Genomic DNA, 17,607 nt, shown 5'->3' with positions numbered 1-17,607 from the left:
GGAGGCGTCAGCAGTAGCCTGTTTTCGCTTACCCGCCCTGCTGTATGCAGCAAGTAAGGCGACCCGGCTGATGGCACCACGCGACGGCCGATGTGGCATGAGTTTATTTGTGTATGTGCTCTCGTACGAATACCTGAAGACGCTGGCGCCATATGACGAGCAGATGTCGCACGCAAAACCGACGCAAGACGAACGGAGTCATGAGTCCTAAGTGCTGGGCCTACAAGGAGAGACTTGATAATGGGATAGGGAGCGGGGTAAGAAAACGTTTGTGAAGGAGAAAGAAAAGAGGCTTCGACAGTAGCCTGTTTTCGCTTACCCGCCCTACTGTATGCAGCAAGTAAGGCTGATAGCACCACGCAACGGCCGATGTGGCATGAGTTTGTTAGACATAGGTAGTATCGTGGTCTTACGTGGGTTGGGATACCGTCAGGGGCCCATACCTAGACAGGAGGACGATTATGATTCCAAGCCAAAGCTTTTGGCTGGAAAGCCAAACTGCAAAGCTGCGGTGTTTGGCGGGAACGCATGACCATTTCCCCAAAACACGTCACCACGTGTTCCAAACATCAACCTGGAGGACCAGGAGTGTGTGTTAAGGGCGAGATGGCTCAAGCGGTTAGAGCGCAAATTTACTGACCGAAATGTCCGTGGTCCGAACCCGACCTCTCCCTCTGGACTTCCCCTGTCTAGGCTTCGGCAACCTGGCAGTATCCCAGCCGTCATGCTTCTCTCGGGTGGCATAGCAGCTAGACATCAGAAGGGTGTTACAGCTGAAATATAGGAGAGTGTGTTTATCAGACCTAACCACTGACCAACTTGGTATGCGGTGACACCCTCAGTATAGCTCAATGGGTCGCTGAGGTGCACAAACCGTCACTCCACGGTAAGCTTCATTCTCTTCGTGACAGAAGCCTAGACAGAGGCAGTCAAGATGCCGAGCTTGGGCTCGAATCACGGACCTCCCAGTCAGTAAATTCGCGCCTTAACCACTGAGATCGAAAGGAGCTAATGGGTCCATGTGAAGTCAGTTTAATAATCGACAAGGTTTGAAGATCCCTTGTCGATATGCGCGGCATTGGAACTCTCAATGAGAGCATCCATGTGGAGCGGACATACTTTGTCATGTGGACTCATCTAAAAATAAGTGTGGACACCTTAGCAGCCATATCATCGAGGGGTAACATCCTGATCACAAAAGTAGTGCTTGAAGCTAAGGGAGGTGCCGTATTACGCTGAAACCGGAAGGAATTGACGGATGATGCTGCTACCTTGACGCCAAACAGGTAGTTGTTGTCGTTACCCATTGTTGTTCGGTCACCTTTGTACCGGCTGATGGCTCGCAGCATCTTTGTGGTTGCCGGAATGCACAAGTGGGTGGGCTTAGTGCATCTGAAACTCCATTAGGTGGTCGACATGGATCGGACTCGGTACGTACGGACAATTGGGAATGATTGCTTCAATTGCGTGCTGACTGCAGGCTGTTTTTATGCACTGCAAACTTCTCAAATAGCCGAAGTCGTCTGGTCACATGGTGTCCTCTAGCAACATACCGACTACAAACTTAAATTTATCACATTACCACCAGTTCCCAATGATGCAGGTCAATAACTGACTGCCGCTCGTTTTGGAACACATCTGTGGACTCCGACCACGCGCTTGTCCGGAGTCGCCTCTCCCTTCTTTTTCCAGGGTCTCGTAAGGTGAAAACAAATCGGTTGGCGTCTAAAAGACTGACACGTTCGAATGTCAAGCGAGTTTGCCAAGATCGTTTTCTGGAGTCGCATTCAACTGCTCCATCACCAGACGTCGATTCATACTAGTGCGACATCGCCACCTCTTTGCCCAGTGATGGGAGTTTTCCTGTGACGCTGCGCTAAAAAAATCGTCTAGCTGTAGCACCCTTTCCGTGCCTAGCTGCCATGACACCCGAAGGTTGCACGAGGGCTGGGATACTACCAGGTTGCGCAAACCTAGACAAAGGAAGTCGAGAGGCACAGGTCGGGTTCGAACCGCGGACCTTCCGGTCAGTGAATTCGCGCTGTGGCCATTTGGGGCCATCTCGCCCCGCTAGCAGACCCACTCAAGCACTGGGATACCAGATCGAACAGTGGCACTGCTTAACTCTCGATCATAACTTGGCCCGACGACCTGTCAGGCGTCAAATGAAAGTGAGCGTGCGATCTGACCGTGAAGTCTGGTAGAGACGGAAATTCATAGAAATAGCAGAGGCCCTGAAAGCCGGAGATGCCCGAAGATCCCTGTGACCGGTGAGTGGAACCATCAAAGGTAAGAATAGAGAGCCAGGTTGAATAAATAACACCTCGATCGCTAGGCCGAATACCTCGAAAATCAGTTGTTATGGCCACCAACCGTGACTAATCTGGAGCCCATAGCTGACATAGAACCACGGACGTGGAACTCCCTACTGCCTCGGAGGTTTATGATTGCAAGTGTTCTCTCAAACGCCACTGAGCTCCTGGTCCGAATGACCTCCCACCCGCATTGTTCAAAGATGGGGTGTGAAGTCCTTAGTCGGCGCTTGTGTGATCTGTTTGCTTGCATTTGGGAAAAGGAGTCTGTCCCAGACACCGTGGAAGTCGATGGTTGTGCCCATTTTCTAGAAGGAGCGATGATCACAAGAGGACCAGCTTGACCCCGGTCGTAACGAGACTGTTTCCGTCACTTGTGCTTCATCGCTTCATGGTGCCTCGTGAAACACTGGCTCGAGTGCAGCAAGCGGGATTCTGGCCTGTTAGGGGTTGCGTTGACCAACTGTTCACACTCCGTCATGCACTATATTAACGCCATACGTTAATGACCCATAGTTTTAGTATTCCAGGATTTCCAAGGCGCATTCGATTCAGTTGACCGGTCTTTTCTCCTCGTGATACACATACCCATCAAGGAGTGCCCTGATAGTTTGTTAACATGATAGGTTCTTTGTATTCTCAGGGCGAGATGGCCCAAGTGGTTAGTCCTGATAGTTTGTTAACATGATAAGTTCTTTGTATTCTCAGGGTGAGATGGCCCAAGTGGTTAGCGCGCGAATTTACTGACCGGAAGGTCCGTGGTTCGAACCCGACCTGCGTCTCTCGACTTCCCCTGTCTAGGCTTGGGCAACCGGGCAGTATCCCAGCCCTCGTACAATCTTCGGGTGCCATAGCAGCTAGGCACTGGAAGGGTGCTACAGCTGAACGCGTATTCTCAGAATTCCGGCCGTGACAGCTTACGGAGAGCTCTCCGAGGTCTCCCGTTCGCAAAGCAGTGTCCGTCAAGAGTGCCGACTCTCCCCCTTCCTGCTTAATTTCGCGATCGATGAGATAATGAGACGGGCACTTCAAGGTCTTCAAAACCTTGGTGTTCAAATGGCCTCTGACGGAAACTTTGTGAATCTAGAATATGCAGATGACATCGATCTTGTCTTTGAAAAGGAGGAGAAAGCGCAGGAGTTTTTGGATGAACTGACCTATGTCCTCCTGTCCTTTTCTGGGCATTTTGCATCCACAATGTGTAAGGTCATGCTTCTTGACATTCGGTCGCTGAACACGTCACTTAGAATCCACGAAGAGGCGCTTGCGACTGTGGAGCGTTTTACGTACCTTGGAATTTGTTTTGATTTCGACTGTAGTATGAATCTCCAAGGCTAATTTGAGACAAATCTCACTTCAAAGGGCCATGTGTATGAGGCCACAGTGTGGGCTGTTTTGTTATGTGACTGTGAAACTTGGGCTGTTCGGAACTGAGACATCTTCAGGCGTCCGACAGCCGTTGTCCCAGAACCATAGATCGTGTAAATTGATGTCAGCGAATCCTTAACGAGGTAATTGGAAAACGAGCGTTCAGTTGTACAACAGGAACTTCCATCGAAAATGTGTCTTGTACCGAAGCCGTGTTGGTTAGGCCATGTATTGAGCATGCTTAATCATCGTTTGCTGAAGAGAATGCTCTTTTTCTTACTCAATTCAGAGTGGCGAAAACAGCGATGTGGCCAGTCTTTGAAACAGATTACGAAAAGTCCGGATGCTGTTGATGCCAGAGTGAAGACTGCGTGATCCCACCTGTGCCTGGTTGGAGGCGCTGTAATATGTGGCTGCTAATCGATGTTACTGGCCTTATTGTTGTCGATTTCTACCACCCCGGAATGATTGTAGTATGCTATCACTAAGTCCCCTCTCCATCCACTCTTATTGTCAAAATAAGGTTCCAGATGAATCATGGTTGTACGACAGCGAAGTATCAGTGTGGGACACTAGGCGCGAGCGCACGTGGAACTACAGAGAGAGGGGGGCAACCATGCATAAATAGTTCTGCAGTCGTGTTGAAACCAATGCACGGTCAGTGCCATCAGGCTTGTTATGGCCCATTTAGACCAAGTTGTTCATATGCGGGCCATTAGAGTGACCAGAATGGTCCACCGTGATGCATCATTTGTGCAGATCTCTTTTTCAAATCGGCAGACGCGACACTCGGGGAACGAACACAACTCTCGGTGGATGAAATAGTTGAGGGCGTAAGAGTGTGTTTGAATCTTGCCCAGTTTGTTTTTGACACAACTGTTTACTCACAAGAACAAGGCCTTGCAATGGGATCTCCAATATCCTCAGTTTTAGCCAATATTTACAATGTTTTTTGGCGTTATGTTGACGACACGTTTGTTGTAATCAAACGAGATAACGTAGACAGCTTCCACGACTCTCTCAATAGTTTATACCCACACATTAAGTNCCACCGCCTCGGCTATCACCTGCTGTTGTGTGAATCGCAGTCCCCGTCTTAAAACTTCAACGTTCCCCAGATCTATTCTGTCCTGTGTCTAACACATGTACCGCCATTGCTGAGTCGCTGGCCAGCTTTTGGTACTCTTCCACATTCTTCGGTGGTTTGCTTATCCTCCTTTTATGTCTACCAATTCTGGTGTGCGATTCCCTGGCAGTTTGTCCTATGTTAACCTTAGTGCAATCGTCGCAGTTAATTTTATGTACACACTCAGTTTTGGTGCAATTGAGAGATCCCCTGCCAGTAAAAAGGACTAGGGACTGTGTGTATAAAACTAACTGCAACGATTGCGCTGTTTATATAGGACAAATTGCCAGGAAATTGCACACCAGAATTGATGAGCATAAAAGAAGGATTAACAAACCACCAAGGAATGCAAAAGAATACCAAACGATGATCAACGACTCAGCGATGGCGGTACATGCCTTAGACACGGGAAATAGAATAGATCTGGAGAATGTGGAAGTTTTAAGACGGGGACTGCGATTCACACCACAGCGGCTGATAGTCGAGGTGGTGGAAATCACTGAGCATCATAGAGTGAATAGAATCGAGGGTGCGGAGCTAGCGAGCGTATGGAAAGCGGTCTTAGATAAGCCGAGTTGACACATGGCTGTGTGGTTTTCAATCCACTTAGGCACATTAGAAAAAAACCGGGGGATGGGGGGTGGAAATCCCAACCCGATCAAAGGTCACAGCATCCCTCTTACACAAGTATCTTAGCACTAGCCCATCCACAGACGGACAGAAGGTTCAAACGAGGTTCAAGAGGGACCATCAAATGAACCGAACCAGAAGAAAACCCTAGGCTGGACCCAAACACCCACCGACCCAACACTTGTTCAACCACTCTAACATACTAAAATCCCTCGGCCGACACCCAACAGAGATTTAGCCTGAATTGGCTGATTGGTTCTCCTTCCGCCTTAAATCTCGATCAACCTCGGAACCTAGTCACTTGGCCTGACGAAGCATTTGTGTCAAAAACGAAACGTTGCCCAGCAATAAATCAACCGATTGTCACCAAACTTCTCCGAAAACGGCATGGTTCTTCCTCTAGAAATCGGAACCAGAAGAAAGTGCGCTCTTGTCTGAGGAATCATTTAACCGTTTTCTCTTAGCTGGAAAGTTTCTGCCCCGTGCTGAATAGCCCGTCCGATTTCCTTGCTAGGATTTGAACTAATGTGCCCGATGAGCCCCAAGAAGGCTGAAGCCGGCCGTCGGTTGCTGAAGAGTTCTCAGCAACTTTTTGAGTAGTGTGTTCCATCAATAAAATAACAAATGTGTCCACTCCTCCGATAGCTGCTACCACCAGCAAAAATTTACGAAGGCTGAAGCATGGCCGGCTGCATTTTGTGTAGAATCATGGTTGGTACTCCACAAATAAGGGCAGTGAATTAAGCAGTTTAGGTTCTCGTCACGGTGATTTTCGGGAGATAGCAAAATAGAGTGGATTGCATTTGCCTAAGATGGTAAGGAAGCACCTGTTTGGACGTACGTCGGTGATTTGCTGTAGTAAACTAGGATTGCAAGACATGGAAAGTCGGTTTAACCGGTAGTAAAGGCAGTTCCCTGTGCTGCATGCATATCACTTCGTGCCAGAATGCTTTTCGTAGGTCGAATTGAAGTAGATATTGCTTACCCTCTTCAATGGTAGCTGGAAAGGTGTAGAGTAGCATTGATTTGGCTAACGGCATTCTTACTTACCTAATGCGGTCGATTCCCTACGAGGGATGTAGCCGCCTGCAAGTATATATTCCGGATCCGGCTGCCCTCTATCGGCGGCGATCTCACAGTGTCGCCAGTCTCCTAGGTACCTTAGTTGAGGGCCACCTTTTGAAGTCACTCACCGTCCGGTTTGCAAAAGACAGGCGACGACTGGTGGTGGGAGGACAGCGGTTTGACAGATCGCCTTCGTTTGTCCCGAGAATTTATCTCATTCTTTCGTTCGACATGCGTCAATGATGTAACCATGTGTGAGACCTGGGGTTGTTAAATTCGCACTTGGATTTTTATGATCATTCATCCATTTCCGCAGCTTCCGTTTTTTGGTGAGTTCACAATTACCTTCTCCAACGTCCTTCTAGGTCATGGAAGATATATGCCACAAAATCCTGGATTTGTATCCGGCCGATGGGAGTGTTCAAGAGTCAACCGCAGAATCTAACCGATACGGTGCGGTGTCCACGTCAACTCCTAGTACCAGTTCAACCACATTTACCAATATGCCGCCGTCATCTCTCCCGAACGCCGGTACCGATCTGGCTGCAAAGCGTCCGCGAACGAGTTATCCCTACGGTCACGGAGCGCCTATGCCGCAACAGTCGGTTACTCAACGTCCCACGTCTTCATTCACTCAGCCCCCGCCCACGGTTGTTGCTGCTGACAGGGGAGCGGTTCACCCTTACGCAGCTCGTCCTGACCGTCGTTGAGTAGTAACCTCTTTCCCGGTGAAATAACTAAACAGTCTTTCATTGTCGAACGACGATTGTGTGTTGATCGTTTGCGTTTTAACTCGATCGTGTTTTGGCAAATAAACATTTGTCTACCTTATGCATATTTCGCACTATCGTTTCTCTGGTTACCTCATTCTTTGGAAGGTTTATTACAATGTAAAATGAAACAATAAAGTAAATCGTTCAGCTGTAACACCCGAAGGAAGCACGAGGGCTGGAATACTCCCAGGTTTCCCAAGCCTAGACAGGGGAAGTCGAGATGCAGAGGCAGGGTTCGAACCAGTAAGCACTGAGCCATGTCGTCCCATTGCAATATGTCATCCATATCGATTGGTTTATGGTGTCCCACCTAGTTGGAGAGGAATGACAGTTCTCACAACGTTGGTAACCAGGTGTAGCAAGTGATAAATAGATTGCTTGAACCCAGCAGACAGCGGGAAGTACTACCGGCTTCTCACCCATTAATTTTTTATTCGTAAAGAACTCGTTCTTCATAGTTTCATTCAATGCCATTCCCTGGCGTGATTTCTCGTCTAGTCTGCTCCAGAGAGGGGGGAAGTTAAACTCAAATTCGCCTCTTGTTAGAAAGCATCACTTCGTCAAGCGTGACCCCCCCTTCTGTTCAGCTTTGCCAGCTGTAAGCCATGTAGCAAGGCCAAGTTGGTTCCAGCTGCCGCAGTTCCGGTCATCGGAAAATGGGATAGCATGGGTGATATAGCCGAGCGTTGGAGGCGATGGCACGGTCAGTTAGTTCGCATACGAGAACAGGAACTTGACAGATACGCATTGAAGGCGATAACATTGATGTAGGAACGCCACTGACTGTCTGAGCCATATCTACCAGTGGTATCGACCATTGGTGAGTTGGGTCGCGATGCCCCCATCCAGGTAGGGGGCAGTTATCAACTCGAGTGTGTCTACTTCGTTGACCGGTCGTACAGTGTCCACCACTTGGTATAGAGCAGGACAAAAAGAGCTCTGTGGGGCAGATGGTCTTGTGCAATATGAAATGCATGATGAAACCTGCTCAACCTGTGGAGCGTCAGTGGCTCGTCTATCACCGGTGAGTATCTTTTCCTAAAACTGTCTGGCTTTCCTCTGAAGCGCTAATCCGATGTCCCAACCAATGCTTGGGAGACACCGAGGGTCGAGCACTGTGCTTAAAAGCCGATTTTCTGATCCATAAATCGGTATGTATCACACCACCGTAGTATATTTTTTGTCCTTAACAGACAACCTGAAGTCGCGCCGGAGCCATCGGTAGAAGCCTCCCTGGTCTTCCCGAGTGGAGAAGTGATTTTGTCTCTGGCCAATACAGCGGTACTGATATAAGTGCCCAGGTAAACAAATTTAATTACCACGTTGATTGGCGGGTAGGGCAGTCTTGCCTTTCGTGGTTCGCACGCGACCTCCGTCCCTCGACTTCCCCTGTCTAGGCTTGAGCAACCCGGCGGTTTCCCAGCCCTCGTGCCACCTCTGGTCGCATGGTAGTCAGGCACCGAAAGGTTGCTACATCTGAAAAATTCGTATCACCCTCTATGTTTATTATCGCCGTCCTCAGTATGCTGGGGATTATACTGATACGCTGTCAGCTTTGGGGCTGAGTGTAATTCCCACACCGTTGATACCACGAGCAACTGTTCCAGCATCACCGAATATCAGAAAAGGGAAGTGTGGAACATCTGAGCTCGTCCTAATCTGNTAATGCGTCAAGCTGCGCGAAATAATGTCAGGTAGCGCCTTAGATGCGACGGACACCAGACTGATGTCACGACGACCTTCTTGCTCTATTTCTCAAGACTGAGATGACGATCGAGGAGCTCCATTCGACTGGTATTCTGTTTTCGTTCCAAACCTTCTGCAGTATGGTTGTCAAGCTATTTACCGGGACTTCACCACCTTTGAAGAGTGAGGCCTGCAGACCATCTGGGCCAGGCGCTTTCTCGCGTTGGAGAATTGATATCACACGCTGGATGGCCGAGTGGTATCAATGTTCCATTCGAGCCCGCTGGGTTCTTCAGAGTTTGGATTGAAGGAGACCGAGCTCGAACTAGCCTAGGATTTAAGATGCCAGCTTACATAATGGAGGGTCCGTGGTTCTTACCTTTGACTGCTCCTCCCTAGAGTTGGGCAAACTGGCAGTATCCCAGCCCTCGTGCCTCCTTCCATTGTTGTGGCAGCTAGGCACCAAAAGGGTGCTACAGCTGGACGATTTCTCTGGAGGAGACTGGCCGAACTGTCCTTTGAAGTGTTCAGCCGATTGCTCAAAACGAGTTTGCGAGTGCATTGCTGTTCCTTCCTTTTCACGTATGGTTTGGTTGACACTTGTCTTCTTTTGACCGGTCGATCGAATCAGCTGAAATGGATCGCAGCTGTTACCTGCAGCAAGGCCTTCCCCATTTCCTCGGCCTTGGAAATCCACCAGCGTCCTCCGTCCTTCAAGTTCCTGATTATCCAGTGTTTGAGAGAGCCGCATGCGCCATCATGCTCTCTAGTTGCTGGTATGGCCTTTCTTACGGCAACAAAATCTGCCGATCTCGACGCTGTCCAGTGTCCGTGTAGTCTGATCAGGTGGCTTGGACAAACATTTCCTAAATCTGAGAGCACAGGTCCTTTAACCAGCCTCCATTCAACCTCCAAGCAATCTTCGTCATCTGCTTGACTTTGCGTTCCTAGTGGCTTTCTAGGCCAGTTCAGTTCGATAGCCGAAGTTGCCTAATGGAGTAGCCCTGCTTTGGAACCCGTAATACTGACGGAAAGCAAGGTAATAACTGCAAATCATCCAAGTCAAGTTGCGTACCCCACAAGGGACGACAATCTTTAATTGAAGCTCTCCATCGGTAACCGAGAGCCATGAGTTCATGACCATCGCAGTTGGTGGCGTCCGAGTAATTCGATGTGAGCATTTGTGTTGGAAGTTTGTACTGGCCCTGAACAGACGGCGATTAGCACACAACTGAATCAGTCCCTCACCATTATCCGTACGCTGAGCATCGACTACAAAATCTACCACCTGAATGTGCTTCTTCTGGACCTAGTCGTCCAATTTGGGTCAGTGGTTAGAGCCGAGGGTCTGGCTGGAGGGTCTGTGGTTTAAAACTCGACTTCTCCTGTCTAAGCTTGGGCAACCTGGCGGTTTCTAAGCCCTCACGCCCCCTCTGGTCGCATGGCAGTTAGGTACTGAAGGGTTGCTACATCTGAACAATTCGTATCACCCGCTATTGTTATTATCGCCGTCCTTCTCAGTCTGTTGGGGATTATACTGATGCGCTGTCAGCTTTGGGGCTGAGTGCAACTCCCACACCGTTGATACCACGAGCAATTGCTTCAGCATCACCGAATATCAGAAAAGGGAAATGTGGAACATCTGAGCTCGTCCTAATCTGCTTAAAGTGCACGACCGAAGTTGGGTCTTGCAAGCATGTTTCGGAAACACAACATGCATCGATAAACAGGGATAGCAAGGTTTCAGCGAGAGATGCCCTATTTGACTTAGAATACGGACCCCAAGGACTTCAACGTGGATCAGATCCTGATATCAGTGAGTGAGTATTTTGATTTATTGTTCTGGGCGACGGTTTAGAAACGGATCATTGGTTAGGGACTGGAAGATGGGTTGATGACACTGCATCGTCCGATGGGTGAGGGGGTATATCTGAAGGCTGGTGAGCGAAAAGCTTCAGGGGCAAATGATGCTTTCCGACTGTCCAAGCCAGAGAGGGATTTAACTGAGGTACCCCACCTTGACTCAAAAGTCTCCCCCACAAGGCAGTGGAAGGATGCGGGATCTTGTTCATGGACCCCCTAGCCTCTGACTCGAAATCCGGAACAGCGACGTAGGTTAGTTTGTGTTCATTTAGTGAATGCAAGTGACAATAAAGAAGCTCTTTGTGAGTTGTACTCAACCAATACAAAAATATGTGTCGGTTATGCAGCGACTTGTGTGCGTTCGTTGTGAGTGTGTCGCCTGAATACCGTTTGAAAATTGTTGATGCTTCACAGCAGACGACGTACGTAACTGGAGGGTGGGTATTGTAGCAGTTTATCGTCAGTCCGGGTGACATTTCATAGAAATGCAGACACTGATCCAGTTACGGAAAGACGTCAACGGAGGGGCACATGATATACCTGAATGTGGCATAACTAGAGAATCTAAAGCTGTGTATAGTTCCTGTCCACGTACGTCAATAATTCTAGTGAAGCCAAACGATTTTAGGTTGATTTTGTTTGTTTGAATGAGCTAACACAAGACTCAAATGTTGGCGTTCTATCAGTCACGGACTGATTTCACCTCGCTGTTCTTGACTCGTGAGCCATTCAGTGCCAGCTGACCAGGAATGAGGAACTCAACATCAAAGAAAAAGCCTTTTGGCGAAATACAATCACTCGTTAATTAAATTGTTGTAAAAGTGTTTTCAGCGACCCTACGAGTAGTATGTCATATCAGTGATTCCTTTGGCTACGTTCGGGTCATTATTCACACTCCAGTGTCTAGTGTGTTGCTGACGGCAACGTTTTTCATCGTGACTCAGGACCAGAATGTGTTGGAGACCTTGAAGCGCGTCCAGTAGGCCATCCTGTGCGTCACTGCAGCCAAAATCAAGCTCGCTCTAAAATCAATGCTTCTAAGATAGATGTTATCCTCAAGATACACTCAGGCCGCTGCCAGGAAAACTGCCATGATACACTCAGGCCGCTGCCAGGAAAACTGACACTCCCGACCTCTGACCCATCTCTTATTCCGTTCCTCGGTTAAAAGGTTTCGACTCCAAGTTCTTGCGTATGAATACCTTGCGACAAGTGGTATTCGAGGGCTCCAGCAACAGAACTCCAGTCACCAAGTCCAGAAGGCAGCTTTTGGTGGCTATCTTTAGACAGAGGTGAGAGAAGCAGCGCGTATCTGGCGGTGAGCTTTTTTGTTCTATAACTAATGCCCAAAGCTGCTAAGCACCGAAGAGAATTCGCACTCAGAAATGAGACCCCCAAGACTGCCTCATACCTTCAGCTTTTTTGTCAGCAATGTCATATTCCTGAAGATATTCCCAAAATTTCCGAATCTTGATGAGAGCCGCCTAGTCCTTCAAAATTGCTTCAGGAAGGCCGGTGGGTCGAAACAGCCAGTTATCGATTGGACGTCTAAGCAACCTATCAGCAACGGCTGCTCAGGGCTGACCTAAAAGCCTTGCCAACCGGTCGCTATCGATTGTATGTACAGCCTCGATTCAAGGTCAAAAGTGTGCCTTAAGTACCCAGATACTTCCTGTGATTACGCACTTATTGGTTCGCAGTGAACATTCATGCTCACTCTTAAAGACGGACTTCCTCGGTCACCAAGGTTCTGAAGCCGGTAGTTATACTCAGTTGCAACTATTATAATACCATCTAATAACGTTGCAAGTTTTGCCCCAAATTCTACTTTGCCTTTCGCCTAACAGTTGCTACTGCTGGAAAGGTTGTTTGGTACCCTGGTGGGGCTCGTCTGTCCAATTTAAGTGTATTCGTAACATCCCAATCTGTTATTCAGCAAGAAGCCTAAATTTTGGCTTTTTCACTACGAAGTTCCATTTTTCAGGGCTGACCTAAAAGCCTTGCCAACCGGTCGCTCAAAATCGATTGTACAGCCTCGATTCAAGGTCAAAAGTGTGCCTTAAGTACCCAGATACTTCCTGTGATTACGCACTTATTGGTTCGCAGTGAACATTCATGCTCACTCTTAAAGACGGACTTCCTCGGTCACCAAGGTTCTGAAGCCGGTAGTTATACTCAGTTGCAACTATTATAATACCATCTAATAACGTTGCAAGTTTTGCCCCAAATTCTACTTTGCCTTTCGCCTAACAGTTGCTACTGCTGGAAAGTTTCGCATAACAGTTGCTACTGCTGGAAAGTTTGTTTGATACCCTGGTGGTCTGTCTAATTTAAGTGTATTCGTAACATCCCAATCTGTTATTCAGCAAGAAGCCTAAATTTTAGCTTTTTCACTACGAAGTTCCATTTTCTACATAATGAAGGGATCGCTATTCTTTGAATAATCCTGCGTTGGACTTTTGGCGTCTGCTCCTTCTACAGAGAACAGCATGGTACGGCAACGGAACCATGCAGTACATTAACTCATGAATATTATCCTGTCGAATTTTCGGTGTCCCACTCGTTCTACGGGGCACGGGTTCGCGGATCATGCTGGCGATTTCCTGATACCAAGCGAACTACTTATAATAATTAAGTAGCTGAACGAATCAATCGAGCGGATTGGACGTATTCCAGACGTTGCGTTCGATACGCCTTATTTTCTATAGCTTTTAAGGTATGTTAAAACCCTGTTGCTGCTCCGATCGTGTTACGATTCGAGATGAATTGGGCAACAGATCTCATCCCGATGAGGTCCAGAAGGGCAAACAGCAGGGATGTTTCTTGACTTTATAGATATGGGTCAATAGCAGGAAAATCAATATGATCTGCCGCCTTGCTTTCTGATCAAGTTTGCCAGGTACACTAAAATAAATCACATCCAACATAATCACGGACTATGTGTATTAATATATGTCTAACTCAGCACCGAAGAATGTTTGTACACTTATCAGTCCCGAGTGTGTTTTTACGACTCGTGAAATTGAGTGATCATTTGGTTACCGAACGCCAGTTTCCGTATAAAAGTCCGTATCCGGCCTATTTACGACTGTGGATTTAGTCTGGACAACAGAGAGCTTGGGTGGTCTTCCACATTGGGAAAAACGTTTTGCATTTTTAAACTTGAAGAAACCACTTTTACCGAGAAACCGCAGAAAGACTGGAATTAGCACCCATATAAGTCTCAACTTTAAAAACGACACATTTTCAGAGAATTCGGCCATCATCGTCCAACTTCCCCAGGCTATCCGTCCCACCCACACGAAAAGGACGTGGAATCACTTAATACGAATTCGGCCATCATCGTCCAACTTCCCCACATGAAAAGGACGTGGAATCACTTAATCTGAGACAAACCTGGATACGAAGGCAGAAGATCTATCTGCATGCGGTTCTTGGACGTACTTCTGAGCTTTTCGCATGATTGTTTGAATGTTTGAAGAAACCGAAGAACGCACTGAAAAAAGCTAATAATTTTCAAACCAGATAGCGGCTAATCGAATAGGTGGCCTTTCAAATCGCAAACTGATACTACTAATAGCTCCCATAAGTAGCGTACACAACTGCACCCTTGGTGTGTATATGGTGGTGCTTGTGGCCGAATGAACACCGTTGTAGTTTCTGATAACCCGGGTTCTAACTTGAATTTGGTTACCAGCATCCGTCTGGATAATGCCTCACATTCCAAGGATGGAAAGGAAGGAAAAACTTTCAAAACCAGGCGTTAGGTGCACCTTGAACCTCAAAATATCGTCGTCCTCTATGAGGGGATATGAGCGACAACAGAGCCAACGTCTAAAAGGGTCCAAACCCAACTGCCTTTAAGTACGCCCCATGGCTGAATCGTGTGACCAAGACTCGGAATCCCAAAACCACAAGGAGAAGTCCAACAGAGGCCGTAGGAACAGGTACGGATTGCTCAAGTGGTGACAAAAACGCATGGTTGAAAAAAAAACAAAGGCTGAGGGGGCTATTCACCCAAGTAACCTTCGATACGCTTCGTCAAACGTTGCATCACTGTCGAGAATGAATCTTTAATGAACGGAAAAGGACTTACGAATTTCCAGGACCGCAGCTATCTTCTCTCCTAAATTATCCCTCTCCATATACGCCATAAATCGGCTTTTCCCTTTTTCGTACATTTTCATCATGGCCGTTCGCATTGTGCCAATCAGTTTCACACCACTTTCGCGCTAAGGGTAGATAGGTTTCATGGAGAAGTCCAATCGAATCAAACTTACCAGCTTTTGATTGGTCTCAGCCTCCGGCCTGGCCCTGCAAGTCACGTGTCGTTCGATAACATGTTCGAAAAACGTGGGTTACTTACTCACAATAGGCCACGAACAGAAAAACGACAAGACATAGAATGGCGAAGCCACGCATATTTCGACGATCTGATGCCGCCTAGGTTGCCACATCTGATTCGAAAGCGACCCGTATTTATATTGTGGTTCTCGACGCTTTTGTTCCCCGTTACGGGACAAAATGTTGGCCGTGGTAATGAGACACTGTAAGAATGCATGAACAAACCTGAATGTTATGGCTAATTGTAGACGAGACACGACAAGTTTTAGCGTGTACGTCTAGGGTATGTTATTATTTGTTTTTGGGCCTCTCAACACCTTTTCGTTGATCCAGCATTAAAGCGTCTTCCCGGTACATCTATCGCGATGAAGCAAGTTTAACCCTCTCTCGTCAAAAATTTACGAAGGATGGACATCTTGTTCAATGAACACCAGCCGATTTACGATACGATTTACAACGCCTATGTTGTGATTTGAACATTTCGAAAGGTCTCTCCAGAAGGGCTCTTCAAGGTATTGAATTTTGTGCTGTAAGTGAAGCTAATCTCCGGGAAGTCTCGAACCGCAACTGCCGGACTGCTGGTTTGAATAGTCCGGCATTTGGTGGCTGGTCACCGTTGTGAGAAACTTGCAGTTAGACGGGGCATTGCTCCTCTCCGGACTCCACATCGGGTGGTCACATGTGTTGGTTGACTATTCGGGTGATAGCTTCTCAGCTGGAGGTGTCACTAGTCAGCTCAATTTCTTTTTCTTCCTCTGAGCTACTTATAATTTGCTGGTAGTGGGAAAACATTTGAGAATTTTTTAAGGAGATTTTGTCCAACCTTCGGTACGTCGAAGATGAACTGATAACACCCTTTAGGTTGCGCCGGCTTGGTCAAGTGTTCCGCATACAAGTTGGCCGAGTTCCTTGAACAGCTCTTTTCACACAGTCAGGGGAGGTAAAACCATAACGTGGCAACGAAATATGGAAGTCAGTATCAGCAACTTCTGCTCCATCGGTCGCTGCCGTCTCCTTGGCTTGGGAACCCAAGACAGGGAATAGCGATGGTTAGAGATACTGTCAGACACAGTCTAGTCACGCCCTTATTGGCGCCCATTCATCTGAGTTATTAGCTTAAATACATGGCTCGCCAACCAAACTTCCTATATTTACGCATAAATTATATCGGATACCGCTTCGAAAGGGTAGCTACCCACCCCACCATCATCGACTAAGGAAACTGCGTCAGCTGTAGGCACTATACGGCAAGAAAGCTGTCTTTACAGCTGAAGATAAAGATGACATTGATGATGATGGCAGTGATCATTATGGGGGATATGATGATGATGAATCCCTATTCCGGTTTGGGAATCGGTTCTGACCATTTGGCGCCTCATTTGTATTAAGAGAACCAGCTCCGAACGTAACAGGACTACATAACTGCCAATAAAATAACCGTTTTCGTTGAAACAGATTTCGTTGGTTGTTCTTCACTCGTCCCTGACAGATGAGTTGTATTCCTAGTATCACTCTTTTTACCCGTTGTACAAGACAGTGATCAATAGATCTGCCGGTTCGCACGTTCGTTGACTCTTTCTGGTTTGGCCAAGCGCATCAGGCGATCAAGCGGCTATCCAGACCAGGGTTCACGGTAATAAGAAGACAATAAGCGGCTGTGGTCCACAACATTTCGCACGCCACACGAGACGACAATGGTAAAATTTAGGTTAAGTTACCTTGTCTATGTGGTCACACAGACAAGGTCAATTAGTGGGATTACAACCAATTCACTTAGTGACAGAAGCTGACGAATAGGAAACCAAGAGACGACATGGGGAGCTCGGAATTCCTGAAGTGTGCCCGTCGTGAATAACTGAAGCAGTCACAGTCACACTCCGAACATGAACCCGCCGCTTGAAAAACAGCTCATCCCGTATGCAAAATGCCGAAAGTGGCAGTATTTTACTCGTTCCAGCACACCAAATCTGCACATTCAATGCGGTGGGAGAATATGGGGATGAGGCGGGGGAACCGAGCTTAACAGAGAGTTACCCTGGCCTTTGGCACTTCCCACGCGCACAAGTGAGGGATAGTCGCACTCTTGACGGTGGGGGGGTGGTAGTCGATGAGACACTATTATTACCAAAAATGCTGTTAGAAATGGAAGGGGTGTATACCTATGACACACCGTTGTAAATGACATCAATTGTCATCATCATCATTGTCAGCTGTAAGAACCGCCTATTTGTCGTACAGTGGTTGTAGATGTCACAGCTTCGTTCACCGATGGTTTGGGGGGAGGGGTAGGTAGCTGCGCATTGCACGCGCGAGCTGGTAAATTGGTGCATAAACCCAGCACTGTCAGTGGGCAGTCAAGTGTGGGGTTGGAAAAGGAGCTATGCATTGAAGGCAATAGCTTGGATGCATGAGCGACATTGAGGGCGCGACTGGGCCAAGT

The 17,607-nt window shown here is 47.6% G+C and overlaps 2 protein-coding genes across 2 annotated transcripts in view; one reads left to right on the top strand and one right to left on the bottom strand.

The window, feature by feature from the left end:
• Positions 1-7,324, top strand: part of T265_03710 (hypothetical protein) — a gene marked incomplete at both ends in the record, with an annotated part of 17,108 nt that extends 9,784 nt beyond the window's left edge. Inside the window, one exon of the mRNA XM_009168257.1 lies at positions 6,870-7,324. Within this exon, the coding sequence (XP_009166521.1) occupies positions 6,870-7,211 (342 nt within the window). The remainder of the gene's footprint in view (positions 1-6,869) is intronic.
• A 1,679-nt stretch (positions 7,325-9,003) lies between these two features.
• T265_03709 (hypothetical protein) lies at positions 9,004-17,352 on the bottom strand (the record flags this gene model as incomplete). Its single annotated transcript, XM_009168256.1, has 12 exons — positions 9,004-9,204; positions 9,340-9,591; positions 9,615-9,950; positions 10,036-10,269; positions 10,499-10,718; positions 14,220-14,319; positions 14,841-14,894; positions 14,920-15,055; positions 15,104-15,137; positions 15,190-15,266; positions 15,991-16,086; positions 17,338-17,352. 12 exons carry the CDS (start codon positions 17,350-17,352, stop codon positions 9,004-9,006), a joined length of 1,755 nt encoding a protein of 584 aa, XP_009166520.1.
• Positions 17,353-17,607: the final 255 nt, after the last annotated feature.

Source organism: Opisthorchis viverrini (genome assembly GCF_000715545.1).
Source record: "Opisthorchis viverrini unplaced genomic scaffold opera_v5_54, whole genome shotgun sequence".
Taxonomy (NCBI): domain Eukaryota; kingdom Metazoa; phylum Platyhelminthes; class Trematoda; order Opisthorchiida; family Opisthorchiidae; genus Opisthorchis; species Opisthorchis viverrini.
Note: the sequence above shows the minus strand (reverse complement) of the source record. Positions and strands in the feature narration are given on the sequence as shown.